The 14,104-nt window shown below is 31.1% G+C and overlaps 1 protein-coding gene across 1 annotated transcript; it reads left to right on the forward strand.

Annotated features, from left to right (window-relative positions):
- Positions 1-5,521: 5,521 nt before the first annotated feature.
- On the forward strand, positions 5,522-9,776 carry LOC132717902 (uncharacterized). The gene is made up of 4 exons (XM_060701487.1): positions 5,522-5,846; positions 6,762-7,170; positions 7,466-7,644; positions 8,054-9,776. The coding sequence occupies exons 1-4, from the start codon at positions 5,754-5,756 to the stop codon at positions 9,329-9,331; spliced, it is 1,959 nt and encodes a 652-aa protein (XP_060557470.1). The 5' UTR covers positions 5,522-5,753; the 3' UTR covers positions 9,332-9,776.
- The last annotated feature ends 4,328 nt before the right edge of the window (positions 9,777-14,104 follow it).

Raw genomic sequence — 14,104 nt, forward strand, 5'->3', positions numbered from 1 at the left:
ATTATGATATAAATATCTCTCTGTATCAGTATCAAGATAGCACTCAAATGTTCTATATTTTTGCACAACATAATATACAAGCGACCTTGTCAATAAATGTTAAACAGAAATTGCCATGCTATGATGCTATTGCCATGAGATAATTCTTGAAATATAATTGCTAGAGTTATGAACCTTGTTACATAAGATGTGGTTAATGATAAAGAACATATATTTGAAGCATTAATTAATAAAGTAGTAACAGTGAAAATTAATAATTTTTAAGGAAAATTCTTAGTTTAATGGTAGATAAATTTGATGTATGAAGTTGATCCCTTAAAGTGTATGAAGCTATATATCTCATTCATTTTATTCTGTTTTGGTACATTATTCATGTGTATTGAATAACAGAGACATTCTATGTTTAAAAACTTTTTCGGGAATCAACTATATAATAATGGAACAAATTTAATTTTACTAGTCATCAATTTTATTAAAATATTTCATAAGATATGGCTTCATACCCTTTTAGAAAAAAGTAACAGTAAACATTATATTTTTTGGGGAAAATTCTAAGTTCAAGTGGAGATTAATCTGAAAATATTGGTACTTAAATTATAAACCTTGTCACATAAAATGTGGTTGATGATAAGGAACATATATTTAAAGTTTTAAGTTGATACCTTAAAAAATGAAAAAGTTATGGTAAAATATTTTACTGCACCAATCTTAGATCCCAAGGCCGGGGAGAGTATTCTTCTTATATTTCGTATAGTCGTGCTTTTAAGAACAAACAAGGACTGCAGTCGAACGACATATTCCTAGCCGTTGTCATTTGTAGAAAATGCAGACTGAGACTGGGCTTCGATTATAGTAGCTATCCCATAGAGTTTGAAACAATTCCGTCCTATAGTAGTGAAAAGATCCGGTCGAACCGTTGCACGGTCGCACGGACACACGCACGGACAAGTGACATTTCCATATTTCTCATCTGAGGTAATTATATTGAGAGTGCTTCTTTGAAAGAGTCCAGTAAGGGCTTTATAGTTTTGGTTCGGGGGTCATCATATTATGACCGGGGGTCATTATTTTTTATAAAATATTGATCGGGGGTCATTATTTTATGGGGGTCAGTTTACAACGTTACACCGGCGTGTTTTGTGTAGACGCCTGACCTTGTATTGCTGGCTTTTATTGATTGTTTTAAATATTAAATGAAATATTACTTTTTCAACTTAAAATGAATCATTTTTGTTTTACGAAGTACCTTAACTTTCCAAAACTGAAACCAGATTTCTACAACCTCCACTAGGGCGTTTTTATATTTTTTTTTTTTTCATTTTCGGAAAACAGCTAATTGGTTAGTCATAATTAGGACAGATCAACCGATTTATATTTCAGTCATTTCGAGCGCATCAATGGCAGTTATGTTTAACACATGTTTTTTTTTAAAGGAGTATGCTTCATTTAATTGATTTCATCTTTGTATAATCTTAGATTATGATAAAGAAATATCTTAAGAGTGAACACATTGACATGATTGGTTTCATGAGCTGGCGTCCTTGAATTTATATTGCTTGCTATTGCACTTTGGGCAGATAACTTACACATCAATTGTACAACATTACTTTTCTATTGGTTTATGTTTTCCATTTTATCCTTTGTCATGATACAAAAACATATTCATTAAATTCCATCAATATTTGCATATCGTTTTTTTTCTCAGATTAAGACTTTTTTTTAAATTTTGAAAGAAAATAAATAAATTGTAACCTAAAAAATAAACTTCTATTTACCAATTCTTTAATTTGTACAATCATTGCAATCACTCACACTGACGTCATCTACGTGAAAAGTATCAAAAAATGTCATTGGTTAATATACCTGAAATACCAAACTGTTTCTAATTGAAAAGAGGATAACTTGAAAAAGAGCTCGGTGGCCCGAAAAGAATTTTTACTTGAAAAGCCCCTGTTATCATACTCTAGAAACATGAAGTTTAGCAGCTTTCATCATGTCTATAATCCCAGCACGATAAACAGAACTTTCGTCATGTTTATAAATAGTATGGAACAGTCTATTTTGAAGCTAAAAGGGTAAATGAAAGGTTGCACTCCAGATTGATTAACCAATATATTGATAATAGTTATAGATATTAGTAGTTGCCGTAATAGCTCAATCGGTAGAGCACTACAATCACAAAATGTTTTGACACAAGACTGACAAGCTCTTATAGGTTCAAATTTATATCGAGGTTTGTGTTTTTTTCTCACCATTAATATGAATAGTTATATGAATATGATTTTTTTTCGCTATTTATGATTATTTTACTTTCAAGCGAAGTATCTTCAATTTTCTAATCTTTTTTTCAAGATATGCTATATATATATACAATAAATACAACATTTCAACTTTCATCTGCCGTATCTGTTGTTTCTCCGGTTTCTGAGGCTGTGTCGGTTTCATCGTCACTGTTATCACAGCTGCTGCTATCGTCGGAAAATGAAATGACGACAGGTCTAATTCGTCTTGGATGTTTTCACTTCTCCAATACTCTGCTTCTATCTCTTTCACATGGCTACAACACTCGGCCCAATGCTCAGATGTAATGGATGCTTCAGCTTCGGTAACAAGGTCTTGTACATCTTATAACCGAAAGTTCAAGTTCTTCAACTTTTTTGAACGCTACTTGGTATATAAAGAACAAAGGATGGCACAGAGCTGGAAATCGTCAAGCATCAACACATCTGTACGGGTTTTCTTGGGCAGCTGTGGTCCTGCAAATATACAACGTCTGACAGAAGAGATGCTGACTCCGCAGGCATCTGCAGTTCTGTCGTATGGCACAGTAAGAGGAACCGTCAACTCTCCCGTATCTTTCTCCCGCCGAAAAAAATCGAAAACGTTTTTTAATAATTTGTCGAGGCTCGAAATTTTTCAACATGCTGTCTGAATAGTATTGAAGCAGAGACAATAACGAAACTTTTGTTCAATTATATACATCTTAATGTGAAATATTTTATGCACTGGATATTCGCGTTGTTTGCTTTGACTTGTATTAAGCTGTGTCATTCTTTCTTTGTGTTATTTCAGTTATATATTCATATGTGTACATTGTCAAACTGATATTTATGTGTTTTATAGTGAATCTGGAATAAAAAAGAAAAAATGTTCCACGAGGTTTCGAACCCACAAGCAATTTCATTTGCAGACGTGGCTCAACTTACTACGCTATAGAGTCAGTCGAAATTATATTGTCTTCAAATACTATCTCTATATCTTTAATGGAAATACTTTGGTTAATCACCAGTAGTTTACCTATGTTTATCTTTTCATGGACTGTGCTTCTAATTTTAGACATGACGAAAGTATGTTTATCGTGCTCGGACTATATATATATATATATATATATATATATATATATATATATATAGCATACGCATTTAAGTGTAATAGTAATAATAATAATAATAATAATCGGCCAAGGTTAACAAGATTGTAAACAAGTGACACAGATTGTTTATTTCTTGGTGGTTGGTTTTGGGTAAGCAATGTGAAATATTCAAGGTGAACAGTGACAAAGAATTTTTGTTCATTTATTACTTGCTGGTTTTGGTTTCGCAAAGTTATATTCGGTCGCGGTTGATACCGTTTACAGACAATTGACACAGTTATTTCTTCGTTATCAAAGGTTTCGGTTTGTCAATGTTTTTCACGCAACTACCATGCAGTTCAAACGTGAGACAAAATGTGTTATAATTTACGACCTCATTTGTTTATCAATCAAATTGATAATATGATTCTGTTAAATTCTGTTATATTTATTTTTCAAAATTGATTGTGTTATTCTAAGCTGAAGTTAATATTTTACACCCAAACCATTAAACTGTGCTATTATAATAATGTTACTGTTTCTTATTTATTGTAGTGCAATTATCAAAATATTTATACTTAAGGTAAGTCTATTCATGGATGCCGTTCCTAATAATGTATGTGTAGCTTCTTAAGGCGACATGTTTTTATGCGGTGGCCATAAAGTGCGGATTTGGTTTGTTTTTATTGTGGAATATTTTGAAAAGTAAGCACACCTTGTTTTTAAATTTCATCGAAATTCAATGTACACATACTGGTGGAAAAAATACTCGTATAATTCTGGCAAAACTTCTCATTACAAAAACATTTAAATGCACAAGTATGATATGTATTTTTAAATTGTTCTTAACAAGCAAAGTTTGTTTCAGTTCAAACACATGACCTAAAACTTCAAGGTTTTATGTTTAGATTTGCTTGTTTGTTTTCCTGATTTTTGCTGTAAGTAGCTAATTTTTTTATTTATAATTGAATTGTTTTTAAACTTGTAAATAATAATATTCAAGGATAGAGCTTCAGGCTAATTAGACCTTCATTCAAAAGTGACATTGATCTTAAGGTCAAAATATTAAAGTTTTCAATATTTTGCTCAAACTGGCTATAACTTTGTTATTTATGGACCGATTTTGCATATTCCTCCAGTGAAGATAATAAATTATGCACCCAGCTACCACGCAGCTCTAACGTGATCAAAATAATGAAAATACTTATAGAGACGAAACAGAAAGTAAGCAGATTTCGACAAAACAAATTGACAAAAAAGATGTTGAAATTGAATAGATGATTTTATACTTATATTCTTATAAAAAAGCGTTTTCACTTCTCGGTTTAAATTTCACTTAAACTTCACTTTCACCAAACCTTTTGGTAAATAGTTCATATAAATCATATGTTACATAATTATTAAACATTTCAATCTTATAGTGACTGTATTTTTACGTTACATGATTTTACTGTATAACGCATTTGTCTACAGTACATAGATAATAAAAGGCAGGTAACTCCTTGTTGTTTTTTGTTTCCTATTATAATGTGATCAAAGGAAACTGTATTTGCTAACTGAGAAAAGTCGAGCTATTATGATCTCTGTGTCATCGTCGTCTTGCAAAAACTTTAATGTAGCCGATTATTCAATCATTTTAAAAGGTAAAGACATAAAACTGGGAATGAACTTGCTTAACAAGACAAGGTGCAGTTGTACGACAACAGACATAATTCTCAAAGTAAATTATTGAACATTCATTTGTTTATTGTTCAATTCAATAGCACGATTTAGAAAATTGGATCGGACGATGGTGATAACGCGATGATATGATGGCATGGCATAATGGTGTAACCGCGATTGTACACTGGTCAAAATGCAATTTTACGAAAATGAAATCGCGACAGCTGCTTTCACAATGGCAATAGCACGATGGTGAAATGGCAATAGCACGATGGTGAAATGGCAATAGCACGATGGTGAAATGGCAATAGCACGATGGTGAAATCGCGGTGATAGGATGACACATCGAACCATCGGGCAGCGCGGTCTAGGGTTAAAGAGAAGGTTATGTTTGTCGAAACGGAACACAGTAGCGATGCCATTTAATGGAAAATTAATGGACATAATATTATTTTTATGACATTGCATGAATTTTAGCACGTATATTGCTTAAAATATATAGAAATATAAACTAGTGGACATTTATAACAACTCTCATAACTTAGACAATGTATGGGTCAAACTCTTTAAAAATGAAAGAAGGACAACATATTACATGCTTAATACATTTTGAGATAACCGTCTATTTTTCTAGGTTACAGGAAAAATACAGTCATCCAACAATTGTGATCCTTGTCAGATATCGAACAGGACAGCACATGCTGAATACATTTGCATTGAATGTGAGGAGAGACTCTGTATGAAATGTGTGGAGAGGCATGCACGAAGAAAGGCTACAGCACGTCATAAACCGACCTTAATATCACGTCCGAATTTCATAGACACGAGAAAGGTTTTGTATTAATTAGTTTATTTGTTATGAATACAGCTCTATTCCTTCTATATTTTGTGCTAATTTAAGGAGAAACATTTATAATGGCCTTATATATGATTCACAAAGGTAAATCATTTTAAAGGACTCCAATGAGTTTCAAAAACATAAAAACATAAAATTTAAATTTCTTACATTGATCATCAGTGGCACTTACAACAGCAAAACATGCAAAAGAAAGAATTCGAAAATATACTCAGCAGCAAATTGAAAATCGTATTTTGTGTTTTTCTAAGTCTGATTTAAATGAAAAGGGTTGCAACGCCTATTTTAAACACACGTTATTGGTCTAGACCTTTATCAATTGGAACATTAATGTCGAAAAATATTTCTAGTCCCATCGTGTCTTAAAACCTCAGTCGAGGCCCTTCAAGTATCAATTAAATATTTACATTATATAAGCAAATGTAATAATTAGAGATCTTATTCCTTGTTGTCAATATGTTTTTTTAAATGCGTGAAATAAACATTTGAACCATCAGTTTATTATACGTTTTTATAAGAATTAGATAGAATATTGATTAGACAAAGACTTTAATCGAACAGAGAAATTATATACCTTGTAGGCTGCATTTCATATTCGTTCATAAAAGTTATTTTGAAATATGTGTTATCTAAAAACGTTGTACTTCGTGCCAACTTTCATACAAATCAAGATAAAGTATAAAAATGTTTAAAATGCTAAAAAGTAACGAACTACGAAAGAAAGATGACAGTAAAGTATACCAGTATACATAACTTGATGATCCAATTCCTGTTTTCAGAAATCCTACTGTTTAAAGTCAAAACGTTTAACATTAGAGTATTTTAAGCATTTGCTAGTTTTCTATCGCATTTAGTGTTTTTTAGTGTTCTGTTTTGTATAATTCCAAACAGGTAGGGAGGCCCAGATTATCAAACGTCTTCTCAGATGAGGTAACACTTACATGGGAACCTCCAATATTAGAATTAGGAAATGACGGTTATTATCAAATCAGCTTTAAGGAGATTGATCATGATAAGAGATGGCGATATTTTCCTGGTGAATTCAAGAAATCAAGTGTTGTATTAAACGGATTAAAATCGAACACGTCTTACGTGTTTCGTGTCAGAGCTGTCTATGAAGAAGGAGAGGGAACATATAGTTCAGACAGTGCTACAGTGACTACCTGTCAGTCTCGGGCATTTCGTATAGCGAATATTATCGGCAATTCTGCAAATGTTGACCAATCACCACATATACTGCCGGTACCAATCACGAAAATAACAAGACAAGATATAAAGAATATACGAGAATTTCATATTGGTTTGTAAACATGAAATGTATTTTATAACTGTTATGATAAAGCGAGCATAAAATATAATGCATGACTTATATATCAAAGGGTAATTAAGCTTAATGTGTCATGTAACATGCTATAAGAATATTGTCTGTACTGTTGTGCACATACATCTTCTTTTTCTGATAATTCACATCTTTAAAATACCTGAAATTATAGAAAGAAAATATCCAAATCATTACAAAACATACATTTGGTTCCTATTCAAAGTTTTACTCATTTTGATTTGTCACATTTACATGTTTATATTTGTCAATTCAGGCGAATGGAATGCAAGACACATTGGTGAAAATAAAACCATAATGCTTCTTGGGGCCACGGGAAGTGGCAAAAGTACCTTAGTTGACGGTTTCATTAATTATGTTTTCGGAGTAAATTGGAATGATCCATTTAGATTTACTGTCAAGGATGCATCAAAAGTTAATGGAAATATGAACAAGGTCATGTAAACATGAATCTTTTGTAGTTCGGTGATTTTCTTATAGCATATAATATACATATGATAGTGCACTAAATGATGTATATAGTCACACTTTACCTATATAATATAACGTATAAGCCGTTAATGCATTTTCTTCGTCGGTTAATTGAGCCGAATCTTATTGGTTGGTGTTTTATGACTGCAATTAGCATTGTAATTAACTATTTTGATTAAATATAATTGTATATCTCTAATCAAGAAGTCCTATTATGTTCAGTTTGGTAACAGCAGTGTCGTCACATTTTATAGTATGGTTTAGTTCCAAACATTCCCTTTTGAAAATTTATAAAATTTTTATTGTAAACAAAATGCCATTTACCAGTATATATTCTTTATGAAACAGTTGTAATATCTTTCATTTCCTACAGGCCATTAGTCAGGAAGATTGGATAACCATCTACACGTTACATCCCGAGACAGGAAGTCGCCTTCACTACCAGCTGGAAATTATAGACACGCCAGGTTTTGGTGATACACGTGGTGTTGGGAAAGACCAAGATATGATAGAACAAATTCAAATGTTATTTTCTGAAAACATAACAAATTGTTTAACAAATATAGATGCTATATGTTTTGTTCTTAAAGCACCTGACGCCAGGTTAACTTTACATCAAAAGTATATATTTCAGTCAGTTTTGTCAATCTTTGGAAATGACGTTAAGAACAATATATGTTCTTTGATTACTTTCGCAGATGGCAAAGATCCACCGGTTATTGCTGGAATGAAAGAATCAAGGCTCCCATTTGGCTGTACTTTTTCATTCAATAACTGCTCACTTTATGTTAAAAATAAGGGGATTTATGCTTCCAGTCTGGCATCGATGTTCTGGGAAATAAGTGTAAAGGGGTTTCGTTCTTTCTTTGCCCACCTGGATTCTTCTTCTTCATGCAACCTCGACAGAACTAGAGAAGTTTTACATGTCAGATTGAAGGCCGATGCAATTGCAAAACAGTTGCAACCAAAAATCGATGATGGGCGTAGCAAAACAGGACAACTGCTGGAAGAACAAAAAGAGATAACTAAAATCAAAACAGTAGCTCAAAGTTACAAAAGTCTTGAAATGTATGAAAATGAAGTGCAACAAAGAAAGAGGGACTTGCCCAGGGGACAGAATGTAACGAATTGCTTAAATTGTAATGTATCTTGTCATGTAAACTGTAACTGTTCACCAGAGGATAAATCTAAATGTAGGGTTATGAACTACAATGGTTACTGCACAATTTGTCCAAACAAGTGTCATTGGCAACAACATGCAAATACTCCGTATATATTTGAACTTGTGCAAGTCAAGGTGAAAAAAATCCTTCACGAAAAACAACAAAAATACCTCGAACAATTGCAAATATTAATTGCAAAAGAAAAAATTGTTGAAAAACTTACAGAAGACATAAGGAAGATATTTAATGAAGCAAATGCCCTGAAAGGTGAACTACAGAAATGTACAAAAACATTGAGTGAAATAGGTTTGCAAGAAAATCCTTTCATTGTTATTAAAGATCATATAGATGTGCTTTTACAAAATGAGAAACTTGAAAGAAAAGAGGGATTTTTAAAAAGAATGTCCATTCTGAAAGAAATACAGAAACGTGCTGAATTGCTAAAATATTTTAATCGATTTCGAGAAGACGTAAACAAACTCTTTTAATTACTAAGCTAAATGTATTCAAGTCAAACGTTATGTTTGTTAAAGTGTTATACTTGTGAAATTAGATTAATAGAGTTAATATCTACAGTTATTTGTAGAATAAAAAGGATTAGTTGTAATGATTTTATGCATGATTTAGTTTTTCTTAGATATCATTAAAAAGTAAAATTGTTTAACTCTTGAAGTCCATATTAAAATGATTTACATTTGCGTAGACTACCAATTGTGTAGATGGAGAACCTATTACAGTTATATGAAATTTGTAAATGACATAAAAAAACTTAGAAACACGTTCGTATTTGATGTTTAAACATGGATCGTAGCTCATATGTGCATATATTTTATCTGAGGTAACTACTTACTATATGATGTAAACATGTGATTTTATTTAGCTCTGGCAACCATACAAAATAAAACATATAGTTTAACACAGTTTAGTTTTATTTGATTAATCATTGATGTGATAAATTAGGAAAAGCCTGTTGATATAATATTCCACGTACCAAAGCCCTGGCTTCAGATTTACTGCACATTTTAATGTCAGCTGTTCTTTTGAGATAAGATGTGTTATCACAAATAGGAATTGCGATTAAGCCGGTTAAAGGCATATTTCTACCACTGCACTTCAATATCAATATCTCTTTCGTCTGTTCATGCGATATAAATCTTTTTTAAGCGAATGACTCTAAAATGATTGTCAATTTTTATGTTAATATAGACAGGCACACACAGATTTAAAAATTGTACACCAAAATGTCATCGGGGGAAGGCATTTAATCATTAAAGATAAACGCATTTTTATAAATAATGAAGCTGGATTTTCAGTACCTTTTGTATGTGTATATGAACAAAGAAAATAAACGAGTTTCAAAAAAAAAACTTTCATCATTCCTTTGTTTGAGTTATTATACATTGGAAATTGTTTGAATCATAAATCACAAGATCAGACAAGTTGTTTATCGATTTGTCTGCAAAAACTCTTTTTTTCGCTTCAAACAACTACAACCACTTGAACTTTTGTTATTAACCGGTTTTGTACTTAATAAAAGACAGTCGAAAATCTGGTTTTTGTTATCGTTAATTGTCAAAAATTGAATAATACTTCACTTCAACTGAAGGTTCAACAACTATCAAATACGATTATAAATGGATAAAGCAATTTCAAAGTCTGACTAGAAAATAGGACAACTAAATACGTGCTAAAGATTTAAATTTGAGATAACTTTTGAAATATAGGTTAATTGTACAATGTAGTCATAAACCGGACAGCACATGCTGATATGAGTTGCTGACATGTTAGGAAAGAGGAGAGTGTGTATAAGATTTAAGACAAGGCATCCACTTAGAAAGATAACAGCACGTCAAAAACTGATATTTATTACAAATACTATTTATAGAGAAACGGGAGGTTGAATAGTATAAATTATGAGGCTATTAAAACAAAAAAAAAGGTTTCATACAATTTTATGAAAAATGCAAACTTTCCAAGCTCATAAGTAACAGAATTAAATTTTAAAACTTCATACGAATTCGACAATTTTCAAATCTTTAAAGAGGTATATTTATGTTTATAAAAGAAAAAAAATATTTCTAAAGAAAAGATTTAAGGATATGAATCTGTCAAGTTTTAGTTAAATTTAAAGATTCATTGTGATCCCGAACAGTAAATATTACTGTTTCTTAAAAAATGATTCAATTCTGGACTTGCTGCACAACTGGGACATCCTGCGCAACCTAGCACAACCTGGACATGCAGCGCTCCATCGAATTGCTAGTGTTCATGCAGTATTCAACTTGCTTCAGTAAATTGCTGAACTATCGAGTTTGCTGCACAAGTAAGACTTGCCGCGCGGTCTAGACACGCTGCAATTTTAGACTTGCTGCTGAACCTAGACTTGATGCTGTATTCGACTTGCGGCTTAATCTAGGTTTGCTGGGGTGTTAAATAGGCTGCATAACCTTTACACCCTAGACCTGCTGCGCTCCTTTGACTTGCTATGCTACCTGTACTTCTGCAATATTAGACCAGCAATACACCAACTGCTCTCATTATAGAATATTAATGGTTTGATGTTATTTTTTTAAATTCCATTTGATCACTAACAACCTCATTTCGGAATATATTTATTTATACTGTCTCTAGGATCGCATAAAAATGAACGTAAGCGTAATGTAGCTGATAAGGACATTTGCTTAAGTAGACGAAAAGCTCATTCTTCTATAAAAATGAGAAGTTTGCCTTCGATCATATATAAACTGGCAGATATCCTAAATATAAAAAATGTTAGATAAGAAAAGTATTGCTTATGTTGTAATACCTAAGACACTGAAGATGAATATCATTTAATTTCTGTATGCCGTAGTTATGCATAATTAGAAAAAATACGATAGTTTGTCATTATAATATGCAAATTGTTAAAAAAACTTCAGAAAAAATTTAATCATTCCACATTAATTTTAATTTTTAATATTTTTGATCAATGACCCCTTTCCCACCTTTTTGGGGGTATCTATTATTGGGCCCAGGAGGGTAATAGGGACGTCATGTAACAGCTTTTTTATGATAAACGTCTTTTAACTTTTACGCCAGTTGTTTTAATTGGAAAATAAACATGAAAATTTTGAAAATTTTTTGTCAATTTAAAATATTTAAATTTATGTAAAACCCTGTCAGTTTTTAAAAATTTAATTGCGAAGCAAATATTTAAATAGATTATAATTAATTCATTACTATTAAAAGCCCTTGCATTGACAAATAAAATGATGTTAAACATCATATTGCTCACTTTTTTTTGTATTTTCCTTTTCCTTTTAATCCCCCACCGTGGGTTTAAATCCCGACAGGGCTTTTGGGGTTCTTTATGTGAGGAAGCATCCCGCTAGCTTACGGGAAAGTCGCTGGTTCTATCAGTTTTAGAAAATCCGGGGGGGCACCCAAGGTCTACCAAAAATAACTGGAAAGTCGCAATTTTCCGTCTAGTTGATATGAGTAAGCCCCAAAAAAAAAAAAAAATTTATATATATCAATTTACTCATTTAATTTGGTTTTTATTAAAATAGATAAAACAAAATTTTGAAAAGAGAAACATATTATTTTCTATAAAAAACCTTATAAATTGATATTATGTTTTTATAACATGTTTATTATATTATAGATTATGTCGTGTACAATTTTAAATAAAGTTTGTCTGTTAAGAATGGACCCGGTATCCGTCCAAAGGATTTTGTACATTTTGTTTTTTAAACTAATTTTTAAGATTTAAACCGTTTGAATTAAAGATTTTTAAATAAATGTAAACTGTTTTATACTTAATAGGATTTGTTTAAAATTTTGCGCGAAAATTTGGTATTAATTATGGTTATAAAATATCTATGTTGTACCTTTTAAATTCCTTCGAAAGAAATATTCTTTGAATTCGCAAATCAACAAATCTAGATGTACTTGTGGTATACGGAGAAATAGATTATAATGTTTAAATATAACGATAAAATATTTAAGTCATCTGATAATGCTATTATCAGATAAAACATAAAACATGCTTAAACAACAACAAAAATCTTGGTGTATCAATAAAATATATGCTGCACAATATAGGAATGTCTAACGTCTGCCTTCAACGTGTTAATATAAATAATTCGCTCACGTCGAAGTTTCTAACTTCTGCAGAACATAACTTTTACATATATACTGAGAATTTTAGACATTTAAAAAGAAAGTAGGCATTTAAACATAATTATTCTAGCAGACTTTTATTTACAGACTTTTAAAAAGCGACTTGCAGTTTGAAAAAAATATTTAAAGTTTATACATAAAGATTTCCATAGGATAACAATCTGGAAATAGAAAAATGTAGGCATTACAATATTCCAAAAGAACACAGAAAGTGTCGGAATTGTTCATCAAATTTGTCAGAAATAGAATATAAATGTAATATGATGCTTGTAAAGATATGAATTAACTTCACATTTTTGCCTTTGACTATCCTATAAACTTATGTTACATTATGGATACTTGTTAAAGGGAGATAACCACAATAATAATTTAATTAGTACATACAACGGTAATAACATCTAAGAAACAATAATAATTGCTGTTCAATGACATGATATTCGATCAATAAAAGAAGCTGGTATATTGATTAAAGCGGTTTGATCATCGATATCATGCTCAGCTCCATATGCAAGTACATTAACATTAAAATATGAAAAAAAAAAAAAAACAACAACAAAAAGCAATAAAAAAAACAAGATCAACAAGGAAGGGTGATATTCAATGGACGCATTTCCCAACACAAGATCACCGACAAGGAGCACAACAGTTTGATAAAAGTTACTTGAAGGTAATGAATTAACCAATCCAAATGTGAATGTCTTTGATTTATTGTCAATTATCTCTTGTCCAGCATTTCTGTTTAATCAAGTTATATAGGTAGTATCTACCCTATTGTTGTTAATATTGTTTTTATGTTCACATATATTTTATGTCAGCTTCTTTTGTATTTTACAAGTTAACCTATTCATAATATTACGGCTTCTTGAACTTGATATTATTGTATTTATTTATTTATCTATTTATTATCATTACATTTTATTTACTTTGATAATTTCAACACAAAAAAGCTACCTACTTTAATGATGTTTATCATTTTATCTACAGCTATTTTTCCAACTTCTGTTCAAAATTTCTTCTTTTACTTCAAGATCTTTTTTTGTAAACTGCTTTCCAAGGCGTTATTTTCATTTCTTTTAAGGCAGTGAAAACTTGATTCCAAA

Source organism: Ruditapes philippinarum, unplaced genomic scaffold (assembly GCF_026571515.1).
Source record: "Ruditapes philippinarum isolate M1 unplaced genomic scaffold, ASM2657151v2 ctg3750_1_1_1_1, whole genome shotgun sequence".
NCBI lineage: Eukaryota > Metazoa > Mollusca > Bivalvia > Venerida > Veneridae > Ruditapes > Ruditapes philippinarum.